The sequence below is a fragment of the Pseudopipra pipra genome, chromosome 15 (assembly GCF_036250125.1).
Source record: "Pseudopipra pipra isolate bDixPip1 chromosome 15, bDixPip1.hap1, whole genome shotgun sequence".
NCBI lineage: Eukaryota > Metazoa > Chordata > Aves > Passeriformes > Pipridae > Pseudopipra > Pseudopipra pipra.
Window position 1 is genome coordinate 7,904,162 of NC_087563.1, and position 14,496 is coordinate 7,918,657.

Below are 14,496 nucleotides of genomic sequence, written 5' to 3' on the forward strand. Positions count from 1 at the left end.
TAGACATGATAGAGAGCCATAGAATGGCCTGGGTTGGAAGAGATGTGAAAGATCACCCAGTTCCATCCCCCTCCTATAGGCAGGGACACCTTCCACCAGAACAGGTTGCTGCAAGTCCCATCCAACCTGGCCTTGAACACTTCCAGGGATGGGGCAGCCACAGATTCTCTGGGCAATCTGTGTCAGTACCTCACCACCTTCACAGGGACGAATTTTTTCCTAATATCCCATCTAACCCTGCCCTCTGGCAGTGGGAAGTCAGTCCCCCTTGTCCTGTCACTCCAGGCCTTGTAAATAGTCTCTCTCCATCTTTTCTGCTGGCTTCCTTCAGTTACTGGAAGGGGCACTTGGGTTACCCTGAAGCCTTCTCTTTTCCAGGCGGAACAATCCCAATTCTCTCAGCCTTTCCTCACAGCAAAGGTGCTCCATTCCTCTAATCTCCTTTCTGGCCTCCTCTGGACTCGCTCCAGCAGGTCCATGTCCTTCCTGTGCTGGGACCCCAGAGCTGGAGGCAGCTCTGCAGGTGGCATTTCACCTGAGTGGGGCAGAGGGGCATGCTCTGCCTCGCTCCACCATTTGCTCAGCAGCTGTATTTTCTGCTCCATCAATATCCCCCCTAACTCTTCCTTTCTGCCCAAAAGGCTCTCAGCAGACTCAAAATCAAGCTGGAGGGTTTTATGTTGAACTGAGTGCTTTCAAACTGTGTTAAAGCTCTTAATTATTAATAGAAAAGTCGTAATGTGGCAGTAGGAAGCCAAACTGGCAGTTTAGAAGGGAAGTGTTGGTAAATCAGGAGCCAGCATCTTAGTCACGGCTTCTCCATCGTGCTGCAGCTTCTAACACGAGGTAATTCTGCAAGTCTGGGTGCATTAGTCACCAACAAATTGTGTTCACAATTAAGGAGAGCTCAACAGTCCTCCAGAAATCTCTCATTCTCCCTGGCATTCAATTCACTGCTATCTTACACCCCCCAGAAAAGAAAACTCTCCCATCTGCCACCCCAACAACCATATGGGATTCTTGGAAAATGAAGGAAATTAAAGTCCCTGTGGGAGCACAGCTCCCAGATCAGCCGGGAGGGGTTGGTAGGACCAAATATTTGAGCTAAACATATCCTGTGCACTGGGCAGCCCTGCTCCGATGCCGAGCCAGGTTTGCCAGACATAAGCAGCTCAGACCTGAGGTATGTGGCTGAGGGTGACCTCATTTCGGGAAGCTGGAGCTGCAGGGAAGGTGACTGATATGGAACGATGCTGTCCTTGCTGCCAGCCACCATCACCCTGCACTGGGGGACGACAGCCCCGACCCCCTGCCCGAGGCTCTGCCAGGACCAGCCCTGCAGCACCGCCCTGGGAGCCCAGCTTTGAGTGCAGGGCAAGGGGATTTGGTCTTTATTTCCCAAAAACAAGTCTCCCTTTTGCTGGCAGAGCCATTCCACTGCAGGGAGCCAGGAGGGATTGCCCAAGGGAAGTGATGCCGGGAGCTGACTGCTCTGCCCCAGGGGGTCTCAGGCTCTCACAGAAGCCCCAAAGGAAAAGCCATGCTCTGCAAGCACCCAAGGAGGGCAGAGATTTTGGGATGAAGGAGAGCAGAGATTTCAGGACGGCAGCAGCAACCATCCCCACTGGTATTGCCAGCTCTCCAAAGGGAGAGAAGTTCCCTTTACTTTTTAAGTAATTTCTGGAAATGACCAGAACAGCTACTCCCCACCATAAAAAACTCATTCCTGGCTAAGGAATATTCCCTACATAACTTGATAGGAGGCCATTTCCAGGCTCAAATCCTAACAGAAAACAAAGACAGTTTATTTAAGCCTCATCAAACTCTCATTTTTTACCATACAAATATTCTCCCCGCAGCGTAAGGAGCCAACACCTGCCCACGTAGGGCACATGCAGTGGGAAAAACAATGGGGATTATTTGGGCCTGAGAAGGTGATTCAAGAATAACAGATGAGTAAAGCCACTGCATAATAATTTTCTGCATTTACTTGATTTCCCTGATTTCCTTTTGTTCATCTGGCCTCGTGCTGCTTTGTTTTGCAGCTTTCTGCAAACATCAGTTACGAAAGCTGAGCAGGGCATTTCACTGCAAAACCCAACAAACACAATACTGAAATGATCCAACTTTATCATATTTATCAAAAGAAATCCCATTTTTTTTCTGTTCTTTCTTTTTTCATCCTTTTTTCACTTGAAAACACCAAACTTTGTAAGAACATTTTTGCCTCAGCATCTCTCACCAGCAAAACTCTCCTCCTCCTCCTCCAGTCGCACATCCCCTCCCAGTGCAGCCCAGCTGGGAGGTGTGAGCACCACAACCCTCCCAGTTTACTGGCCCAGCCTCAATTCCTCTCCCTACCACCAAGCTGGACATGTATCCTTGGAGAACCCTTCCCGGTAATAAAATACAGCAAAGATTATTACATTCAATTCACTTCTTTCGGTTGGTTATTTTCCCACTTCTTATTCCTGGTGCTCTTCCAAATCTCCCTGTGCTGTACCCACTGCTGCACCCAGAGTCCCCCCAGAGGTCTCCAACACAACCTCCTCCTCAAGCAGGGGTTGGAAGGGGCCTTAGAGACCATCCAGTTCCATCCCCCTGTCATGGGCAGGGACACCTTCCACTAGAACAGATTGCTCCAAGACCTGTCTAACTTGGCCTTGAACACTTCCAGGGATGGGGCAGCTACAGATTCTCTGGGCAATCTGTGTCAGGGGTCTCACCACCCTCATAGGGAAGAATTTCTTTCCAATATCCCATCTAACCCTGCCCTCTGGCAGTGGGAAGCCATTCCTCCTTATCCTGTCACTCCAGGCCCTTGCCCAAAGTCCCTCTCCAGCTCTCTTGGAGCCCCTTTAGGCACTGGAAGGGGCTTTAAGGTGTCCCCAGAGCCTTCTCTTCTCCAGGCTGAACGCCCCAGCTCTCCCAGCCTATCTCCAGAGCAGAGGGGCTCCAGCCCTCAGAGCATCTTTGCAGCAAAAAAAAAAGGGGATAAACTTTCCCTGCTCCTCAGGGTTCCCACAGAGTCAGTCTCTAGTGCAATCCCCACGCATTGTTTGAAGCAGGCAACACTTTCTGTGCCCACATCTCCCTCCCCTCTCCCAGCCCTCAGCCTGGTGTGGTCAGAATCCAGAGGTATTTTCCTCTCCTCCGCAGGGGACACAGCCACTGGTGCTCATGTTTTAGCAAGTGTTGGTGCAGGCAAGAACAAAAGATGAAACACTGCTCCTTTCTCCTGTCAGTTCCTTTCCCACTGCTGGCTACACCGTCCAGGACACCTTCCCTGCTGGACGCCTGTGGATCCCTCACTCCCTCCGGAGCCGCGGTGCTGAGCCGGGAGTGGGATCGGTGCCAGTGTGCGGGGGCAGGCAGGGAATTGGCAGCAGTTCTTGCGCTCCTGACAATGTCCCAGCTTAGCACAGCCCTGTCACCAGTGTCTGCACAGCGGGGTGAGCACGGCCAGGGGATTGGGTTACCCCCAGGTGAGATAAAGCAGTGCTGTTACAGCTCCAGCTAATTTATAAAGTTAATTAGGCACAGGGATCTCCTTTCAGAGGAGACAGGATGTCTTTGTGAGAGAGCAGCCCTGTTCTCCTCGGCCCCTTCAGGGGGAATTGTCAGCCCTTTGCTGGGAAATCGGATCGCTCGGGAGGGGTGGTCACCCCGGGACAGCCGCCCCGCGGGGGTGGTCCCCATCTGAACCCCGCTCACGCTCCGCTCCACAGCCCAGCTCCTTCCCAGCCCTGGCAGCTGGACCTGCCGGGCCACTGGGGAGGTTTGGGACGTTTTCAGCACTTCTAGTGCCTGTGTGGTGCTGCTGGAGGCCAGCACTGCCTCAAAAACACTCCCACAGCCGTCAAAAGACTTTTACAAGACAGAGTCTGGGCTACATCCTCGATTTTGAATTCGATCTCCCCACAGAAAGAGAAACCAAAGAATGCGTTCGGCCGTTTCACTAAAATATTTCATCCAAGGTGACATTTATAGGTGGCAGGAAGACCTAATGTACCATCATTTTGCTTTCAGCAGGCTCAATAAAAATTCTGGCTGGGCTTGCGCTTGAGATTCTGCCCAAGGGAAACTCAGATGCCGACTGAGAGAAGAGCTGGGAGCGGGGCTGGGTAAGGAGGCTGAGCAGACCGGACCAAACAGAATATCCCAGGACTCTGAAATCAAAGGGGGCAGGCAGGCAGAAGAGGAGAGAGAGAAAAGGAAAGGCAGGATGATGATCCTGAGCTCCACACACCATGCAGAGCACTCATCACATGCACACACAGTGCCTGCAAGTGCCCCGGGGAAGGCTTTGTTGCAGCATCTTTGACCCTCACAATGACTGGGATGTATTTGAAATCCTGCTCCATTTGAAAGTAAAATTTCCAGTAGCCAATATTTGTCTGAGGCAGTTTCTTTGAGGAAGATGCTGCTATGCAGCGATCTCCACATTAATTACAGGAATTAGGAAAGCAATGGGAATGCAAGGTCTGTATTTTTTTTTCCAGGGCTTTCCAGAAAGCTGCCTTTTAAGCATCATGTGCTGCTGAAATTTAAGGTGCTTTTTTTAGATCTCTTGGAGGGAAATCTAATTTAATTCAGCTTTCGAGAAGCACCCTTAGATGTTCCCAGAGCATCACCCAAATAGAACAGTTCTCTTCAAAGGCAGAAACTTCTCAGAAGTCTCCTGAGAGGCAGCATTGGGAAAAGCTGTGGATGATGGAAGTCAGGCTGGAGGAGCTGCAGGATGACCTGGAGTGTGGAGCTTCTGAAGAGGCCATCGGTCTGTCTGTCTGTCCCCTGCAGCCACCCACACATCCCACACGGAAAACAGCACCCACAGACACAGCAAGGCAGTGGATTCAGAGCTGGGAAAGGAATAATGGGCACCTGACCCCATTGGTGAAGGGCTCTCAGTCTGACAAATTATTTTTGTTTTAATGGATGAGCCTGGAGAAAGTACTTTGACATACAACCACTGGATCACATCAGCTTGGCCACAGGGCTGGAGACTTGTTTTATGAGAATATTTGGCTTAATTTTCAAGTTCAATTTGTGGAAAGTTTCTAGACCAAGAGCCAACTGAAAAGCGAAAGAGCCAAAGTTTTGCACAGTTGCTGTGCCAAACTCCAGGGCATGTGAAAATCCCACACAGCAAAGGAACAGATCCCACCTTTTCCTCCTACGAGCCCAGAGGGGCTGGTGGAGGCGGCATCCCATCGGCACAGGGCTTCTCTTGCCCAAATATCCCACTTTGAATGGAAGTTTGTCACTTCCCTCTCCCCTCTCAAAACAAATCCTGGTTCCTGTGGCCCACTAGCATCGTTCTTTTCCACACATCTTAAAATACCTCATGGAAGCACACAGATGCTTAGGAAATAAATTCTGGATTATTTAAATGCAATATGAGAAGGAATTCATAGAATCATCAAGATCTGGCAAAAGACCCCCAAGATCAAGATCAAACTTTGTATGATATATATGTATATATATAGAAAATTTAAGACATATGGTCATCAGCAAATAAGCCTCAGGTATATTTATCTGTGGAGTTTACTGAGTTTGCTGCTTGTGTTTTCCATGAGCCAGGTTTAAGGACATTTGCCAGAGCCCTGAATCACTCTGGTTTACTGAGCTTTCTCACCACAGGCACGATCTAGGACTCCCAAGCTAAAACTGTTTTAAAAGAAACAAACATGCAGACACCCTCGAAACAGTCTGCACCAAAAAAAAAAATAAATAAGTCATAAGATAGTTTGAATATTATGTCATTTGGAATCAGCCAAGCAGCAGACTGGGAATTTAAGGAGCTTTTCATAACTAAGAGGACAGGGAGATAGGCGGGTTCTGTTCTAACCTGGCAATGATCTCTGCTCCTCCTGAGCTCAAACCAACCCTTGTCTGAGACACAAAATCCAGTGTCTGGTGCCACCTGCTCCATCCCTACCCCATCTCTGTCCCATCCCTGCCCCATACATGCAACATCCCTGCTCCTGGGAATGCCCAGGTCCTCCAGCAGATCCCCAGAGCAGGATGTTGGCTTTGCTGGCTGGAGCATCTGCCTTTTTCTTCCCAAAATTTGGCCTTTTCTCCTCTCCCAGGCCCCAGCCCACCCTGCAGTGCTGCCAACCATCCTTCACACTGTGCTCATGATGAGCCACTGCAGCAAACCCGGTTTTCTTTTGGACGCAGAACCTGACACCTCATTTTTGCTGTGCTGTCCCTATTCTTTTCTCATAAACTTTTAATATTTCCTGTCACTCCAAACAGGAGAGGAAACACATTTGGGGGAACTTCAGTCCACTGTATGTCAAATGCCACAGGCTGACTTTCAGCTGCTGGGACAGTTCCTGGCCACAACCACTCTGCCCTCCAGACAAAATGATGAGCAGATCTGGTTTTAGGGGTGTCCCAGGGTATTTCCTTGTTCCCACGAGCAAAGCAACAGCACCTCAGACCTCTGTGAGAAGATGGGAAAGATGCAAATCCCAAAAAGCCACAAGAGGAGGTATCAAGGGGAGGGGAGAAAAAATAATTGTGCATCGTGACACTGCCTGGAAGGCAACACTGTGAGCAGCAACTTTGCTGAGGAGCCAGGGTTGCTGACCCAAGGTTGGGGGCACTTCTTGCACCAGCTCCAGCCATCCCACCCCACTGGGACCACAGATTCCAGGTGTAAAGCCCCCAATCCCAGCCTACGACCGCAGCTGGAAAGAGGTCTGCTCCTCTTATAAAGCGATTTAGATAAGGCTTTTCCGGAGCAGCTCTGATTACAAGATTTCACATAATCCCTAAAAAATGCTATTTATTATTTGGCAGCCCAAAGATCCGCCCCTCAGGGCTGGCCTTAGCGATCCAAACCCAGATTAGGCAGAAACCCAGAGTTTTGGGGTCTGGGTTGAGCTTTGCATGGCTGCACAGAGCTAGGATAGAGGAAGACACTGCCCTCCAGCCCCAGTTTTCATCTGGGGTTCACTGTACCCCACCTAAGGGTGCACAGAGAATCAATTCCCCTGACAAAGGGCAGCAGAGGACACACAGTGGCAGACAAGGGTCCCAGGGGGACCCCAGCCCTGTGCTGCTGGCCCTGACACGCCTCTCCAGCTCTTGGCTTTCTCTGGAGCCACCGTGGCTCCCGGCCAGACGGCCACAATGCGGTGGAAGGAAGAAGAAACAGCTTTGTTTTACCCAAAGCCATGCAATTAATCAAGTTCCTATTTCCTCGCAGTCCCATGTTCTCCACCCCAAATGCACCAGGCAGCTTCCACCCATGTCAGAGAAACGGAAAATGAAGTAAAAAAGAAATGTCTTTACTATGGCAGGCACCACTCGGGTGGCATTCAGAGTCCAGAGAAATACAGGACCCTTCCAGGCAGGCTGGCAGCCCCATCCCTGCCAGCCTCTGGCCCCTGAAATCCCCTCCTGGGCACCTGCTCTCTCACCCAGGAGGAATTCACACAATCACAGAATCATTCAGGTTGGAAAAGACCTCCAAGATCACTGAGTCCAATCTGTGACTGATCCCCACCTTGTCAATCAGACCAGAGCTCTGAGTGCCATGCATGTCCAATCATTTCTTGAACACTTCCAGGAGTGGTGACTACCACCTCCCTGGGCAGCCCCTTCCAATGCCTGACAACCCTTTTGCAAAGAAATTCTGCCTGAATTGGACTCTTCTGGGCACAAACCATCCCATTTTTTATCATGACACATGGCAATACAAAACACCAGTGTGTTTTCCTGGTCTTTTTCCAAATCAAAACTGGGGTTGAATATCAGGGTGGGAAAGAGCGGGTGATAATCCAGGTTCCTTGGGGACAGGAGCACTTGATTTATAAGCAGATTCCTTAAAGAGAAGTCCCAGAGATACCATTTCAGAGGGCCATTCCCAAAGTGGCTGCCAGGAAGGCAGGATGAGGGTGGGACCTGCTCCTGCGCCTCTGCACCTCTAATTGCCATTATTCTTCAGGAATATAAACAACAGGAATGAGAGAACAGAGAGCCATGAAACCTCAGCATAACAAGGGCCTGGGAGCAAAGGGAAAGGAACTGGAGGTCAGGCAGGTTAAGGGCTCATTTCTGGCACACCACAGCCCCTCTGGATGAGGACAGATGGGCAGACACAGCACAGTGGGCACTGCTTGGTCTCTCCTGAGGCTCCATCCAGTTCTTCCAGGGAGGAACCACCAGCATTTAAAGGTCTATTTACTTCTCCTCACATGCTTTTGTATGTCACAGCTGATAACTGACAAAGTTATTTGCATTTTTAAGGGATCATTTATTCCAAACAACCCTACCCTATCCTGTTTGATACATTGCCCCATCCCTGGAAGTGTTCAAAGCCAGGTTGGACAGGGCTTGGAGCAACCTGGTCTAGTGGAAGGTGTCTGTGCCCATGGAGGGTATCGGGACTGGATGAGATTTAAGGTTCCTTCCAACCCAAACCATTCTGACATACCATGATTCTGCACCGGTTGTTTCCTGCTGGACTTGGATTTGGGATGATGAGGGACTTCACAGCAGAGCAGAGGGATGGGGCAATGGGAAGAAGGAGCTGCCTTTCACATGGTGCAGCATCACCCCAGTCCCACGGCTCTGACGTGCTGTTCCCTCTCCCACTGCCCCACAGCTCCCTCTCAACCACTTAGAGAAGTCCCTGGTGGAGGCTGTTTTGCAAATACAGTAATATTTGAAATTTCCCTCATCTTCAGGCACGGAAGGAGAAATGTTCAATTTTAACTGGGATGCTTAATGAAGATTTATTCCAGTCCTGTAAATCAAAAGCATGTGGGAATAACTGCTCTTCCTTGGATTAACTGGGTTATTTTTTCATGACCACTAGACCTTAGATCTGCTGCTCATTTCTTTCCATACCCATGGAGGGTAAGAAATAGCCATACTTGGTCAGTGAGAAAATAAAGTTAAATGCAAATAGACATGATCTGACTAAATCTGAGTTTCCCAAGGTTACTATTTCCCTAAATGCCAAGTCCCTGCGGTGAAGGAGGGGCAGCAAACAGCCTGGGGTGGGGCAGGCTGGCAGCAAGAGGGGCTCAGCCTGGTCCCTATGCCACCAGTGCCCTGAGCCCATGGGTGAGAATGGACACCACCACTGGGAATGCTGATGGGCCTTGAGAGCTGTGGAGAGCAAGAGACACTGCTGAACACGGGCAGGGGCATTAGGGTGGTGTTGTATCTCCTCTACCCCCTGCCATAGGCAGGGACACCTTCCACTATCCCAGGTTGCTCCAAGCCCTGTCCAACTTGGCCTTGAACACCTTCAGGGATGGGGCAGCCACAGCTTCTCTGGGCAACCTGTGACAAGGTCTTACCATCCTCATGGGGAAGAATTTTTTCCCAATATCCCATCTAACCCTGCTCTCTGGCAGTACAAAGTGATTCCCCCTTGTCCTGTCACTCCATGCCCTGTCCAGCTCCCTTAGAGCCCCTTCAGACACTGCAAGTTGCTACAGTCCCATTTGCTGGGCATAAAATAACTGCTGTTTCCCCTCCCGTGGAGCAGCAGCAAGAAGGGGTGGATGGAGCAGCTCATCCTGGCACTCTCCCATGACAAGTTGACAGAGGGGTACACAGCTACTCCTGAAACGGGGCATCCTGGGACCCAGGCAAGCATCCCACGGGCCAGCTGGGAATCTTGAGTGCTCTGTCACCACCCCAGCCGTCCCTATGTGCTCTGGCACTCCCTCCCATCTGAAAAGCCAAGGCAGCAGCCCGTGGGTACCGTTCGCACATAGAGTTCTTGGCTGACCCTCAGCTGGCCCCAGCCCACCTTCACCAGCCCTGCACAGCCAGAAATGACTGTGAGAGCACACGGAATTCCTGTGACTCCACTGACCCCTCCAGCCTGTTTTGGCTGCTGTTTACTCCCCAAGCTGCACACACAGGTTGCTCAGTTTGCAGACAGCGGGACAGGAGGCCAGCCAGGAGCATCCAGCACTGCCCAACACCTAATTCAGACTGAGGCATTATGGTTATTTTAAGCACTAGAAGGTGATTTTAAGGAGGTTGTGTGTGTAACACGACCTGGCTACTGCTGCCCGTGTTTGCAGCACCCACCTCTGACCTGCCCTCAGCATGCCAAGCAGCTGCTCATAACCCCAGCACAGCAGGGCCCTCACACAGGGAAGGCTTTGAACAATACAGGGGACACAGATGAGACCAATGGACAAATAAAACAGAGGAGAAAAAACACCAGTCAAGGTGTTGGTTATCTACAGCAGTACCTCCACACCACAGGCTGTCCAGGCAGAGCTGCCACAGCACTGTGCTTCTCTTAAAAGGTTTAAAACCCACAGTCTTAAATATTTCGATTTTCATGATCATGTATTTTAGTTTGAAAGCTTCCTCCACTTCAGCTGAAGTATGTGTCTATGCTACACGGTGCTTTCTCCTTTGGGTTTTGCCACGTTTTCTACACAGGCAGGATAAAGAAATCTGATGGGATAAAGAAACCTGACAGGACACAGAAACCCAGTGGGATACAGAAACCCAACACTGCTGCTTTGGACACAAATGCCTCCCTGGGGTTTGGTGGCCCCGGGAACCAGCTGCGGTCTCCAGGCACCCACAGCCCAGTGACAGCTCCTGGCACAGGACAGTCCCGCTGACTCACCCAGTACAACTCCTGCCCAGAGCAGTTTTTCCATAAAAATAAACCCAGCCCTAACAAATAAATGCATTCCCATCGTAAAAGCCCGATTGGTGGCTGGGAAGGAAGAGCCTGCGCCCTGCAGCAAAACCATTTCCCTCTGGATTGGTGAAGGAGGACTGTGCTCCAGAGAAGGCATGTCAGAAGGACCCCATTCCCCTGGGGAGGGGGACAAGGGTACCAGCACTGAGGCAGGGGGATCTCATCCCCAGCACAGCCACTGCTGTAACACCATCGTGCCCAGAGACCAGGGAAGAAGCGACACACGCTCACGAGGGGGATTTAGGAACTGGCGCAGCTCCCGGTGGAGCAGACCTGGGGGATACATGAGCATTTAGCAGGGAGCCAAGAGGCTTTTGTAAACAGAAGCTCAAACAAACATCTCTCATTTCACAGATGGTGCTCACAATTTACAGCATTGCACATTTAAAGGCCACCTTGGGCACATCGGTGCTCCCTGCACAAGAAATCCCCCAGACCTGCAGGCCTCAACGTTTGTGCTCCAAGGAGCCTCCCACTAAGACCCACAGGAGTTATTTCCACAAGAACATCGGTTTTCAACTTAGTAAGAAGTAAGAACACCAAAATGACCCAACTCCTTTCCCTGCAGTTCCCCAGTTTGGGTGAGTGCAGGCTCCCAGCTCAGCGGCCAGTCAGCTCATGGGGGCTGCCAGGAGAGCCAACCCCTCCTGAACGGGGCCTCAACATGATGGCCCTGGTCCACAGCTAAAAAATTACAGAAAATACTGAAGAGTGCAAGAAAAAACCCAAAGTCCTGAAGCAGAGCCCAGAGATGAGTCTCCCAGGACCAGCAGAGAATTTGGCAGAGTGTTTGAAGGAGCTCAAAGGCCAAGGCACCCCAAGACCCTCCCCGTGGCCACAGTCCCTAATTGTGGGCCTGGTAATTCCAGGGGAGCACCAGAAACCCTCACATGGCAGCACCAGATGCCACGGCCTGCGGCAGAGCGTGTGGCTGCCCGAGGCTTCCTGCAAAGCCCAGATTACTCAGCTGCTTGGAAAAACAGAAGCAGCTTTATACAGACATTATTTGGGCAGCCCCGCGGAGCAGCGGGGACGGAGCCACCGGACACTGGCACCATTCAGACACCCTGCCCTGACCCAGCCCACAGCCACAGGGCAGGGGTGGGGACAGACCCACTGCTGGCAGCCCTGCTCACTCTCCTCATCCTCACCACTGCAAAGCCACCCCCCCACAAGCACTGCCCATGGAGGGCAGAACCCCACGGAGCTGTCAAAACCACAGGCACAGCCTTTGCTCCTGGGCAAGCAGGCACAGAGGGGTGAGTGACGTCTGTACACACAGTTTAATCACAATACAATTAAGTCAGATGCCTCATTGGAAGACTGGATTAAAGGCATTTGATTTAAATATTTGGGGTCATAGAGAATATCTGCCTTGTGGTACTATTCACTTTAACACTTACTTTTCAAACTTCAGCTCAACATGGACCAAAAACTCATGTGTTCCTGCATGTGCACAAATCATCCCATAATCACTGGATTTGAGGAAAAGCACTGAATGCCACAAGCACTGTCAGAGCCACAAGCTGCCAGTGCTGCCCTGCTTGGCCCTGTTTTACTTTGCAGAACTAGAGGCCCCTGAACTGGCACATGCACCTGGTTCAGTGCCAGGCTGCTCACCTAATCCCTTGGGAACAGCATGGTGCTTCCGCTCTCCAAAGTGTCACACAGATTTAACTGATTTATTCTGCTGAATTTCTTTATAACTTCTGTTAAGAAAGAAATTATTAGGAAGAGGCAACTCTTGAAATCTGAAAAACTGTGAATGTGGCAAACAATCCCTGTCAGGTCCCAGCAAGACCTGGGCTCACAAACCTTGCTCTATGATAAGCCACACCATTTTTTTCCCCTTAAAGGATAAATAAATTAAAACCATCCTACTGGGGGAATGGGACGTGACTGACTCCAGAGCTTCAAGCAGGCATGAGACAGAGATGCATCTTTACTCTGCATATAACACATGTAAAGCACGATCTTGATTTGGAAGTGTCCTACCTTTGGATGCTCTATCCTGCCCCCACAGCACTTCTGCCAGGCAGCTCACCCGCAGTGGGAAAATCCACAGGGAGCAGGCATGGCGTGGGGCTGGGCCTCACAGTCCTGCTCCCAGGAATGCTGAGGAGAGGTCGGTGTGGTGCTCATGCAGCTCAGGGTTTAGTGGCAGCGATGATGAGGAGGGAGGCAGAGCAGATGATGAAGCTGGATGAAGCCTGTCTTGGCTGCTCCACACTTACCTTCCCGTTGGGAGTACCCAGATGGGCAGGGCCCGTAGGCATCCCACCTGCTGGAGTGAGGGCTGGACCCCAGACCTCCAAACCCAACCCTGGTGCCAGCCAAGCCAACAACGACGAGATTCACCATCTCTGCAGCACCAGCCCTGGCACTTGGCCAAGCCCTCCACCAGCATCCAGCTAAATCAGGAATGTCCCCGTCTGCTCTCAGGGGATGGGGGCTGCTATGGATGAACAGGAACTGGAAGTGTTTGAGGTCTGTGGGAGGACTGGAGGGGTGGGAAGGAAGGTCTCCCTGAACTGAGAAGGTTGCTGCGTGCAGCGAGGCCATGAGCTGCCGTGGTGGGAGCAGCATTCCCGCCGGCCGATCCGCAGGGATGCGCAGGGGCGTGCCGAGGGGCACCAGGGGGAAATTGGGTTCAGCTCCTGAAGATCTGAGCAGATCTTCACATGACAAGGAGGGGAGGTTCTGTGGGAAAATGCTATCGGGCCCGGCCAAGCCACGGCAGGAAGGAAATTCCCCCAGCGGAGCCGCCATCGCGCGAGGGCTCTGCTGTGGCGAGTTCAGGGACTTCGTAAATAACTCGGCCATCCCCTGGGAGGCATTGCTAAGGTCGCTGTTTTTTCCCTTGAACTTTCCAGATGAAGGAAGCAATAGCAGAAGCAACAGCACAGATTTGGCCGGAGATCAACTGTACTGACAACAGTCAGAGAATTGAACTCAGAAGAAAAGTCCTTTGTGTGTGTTGGAGTTATCACCAGATGGGCTGGGCAGCCCTGGAAGTTCTGCTCAAAAATATTCCACACGGGCAAAACCCCCAGAGCTGGAACTCAGTGGCAGATGTAACCCACAGTAACTAATTCCACCGTTTAGACCAAGTTAAAAATGCAGGGCACATGCTTGGTGCCCATTAAAAATTAAAATGTTAAATTGTATTCTTCAGCAAACTGCTGGGATTGAGTAAGTAACAACCCTGATTAAAGATTAAGGATGGAGAGTCTATAAAACACTAATTACCACTGTACTTACAGGGAATTTGGCCTGTTGGGTTTAATTACTTCTAGTTCAAGATCACTTGAGTTCAGGCTGGGCTGGGGAGCGCTGTTGGAGTTGAGGAAGCTGTTTACATTTGAAGAGATGACGGATTCCAGGCTGGAGTTGATGATACTGTTCCTGTTCTCCTCTAAAAAACACCAAAATCCAAGAACCATCAGCTGCCACTGAAGGCAAAGTAAAGAGCAAATGACTGCGAAGGCATCGAGTGTTCCCAGCAAACCCTGCCCCAGTGCAAACTGGGAGCATCTCCCCAGAGCTCAGAGTTAGTTACAGAGATATTATACATTAAACCACAAAAAATACCAGGTACTCTTTGGTTCTTTTGGTTTTAAGATGCAGGTACATTTAAATAAGCACCATTTTTAGCAAGCAAATACGCACTTTTCTCAATGCATTAATATTTTGTATTCCCAAAGACATCCATAATGCCCCAACCTGAAAGAAATTAAAATGCAAACTATGCACAGGAATGGATTTGTGTTACTGAAATCAGCTCCCAAGGG

General features: G+C 50.7%; 1 protein-coding gene across 3 annotated transcripts in view; it reads right to left on the reverse strand.

The window, feature by feature from the left end:
* ARHGAP26 (Rho GTPase activating protein 26) overlaps positions 1-14,496 on the reverse strand; it is a 116,368-nt gene that overhangs the window by 13,506 nt on the left and 88,366 nt on the right. For all 3 annotated transcript variants that reach the window (XM_064671654.1, XM_064671655.1, XM_064671656.1), the window contains exon 20: positions 13,967-14,120. In XM_064671654.1, coding sequence (XP_064527724.1) covers positions 13,967-14,120 — 154 coding nt within the window. The remainder of the gene's footprint in view (positions 1-13,966; positions 14,121-14,496) is intronic.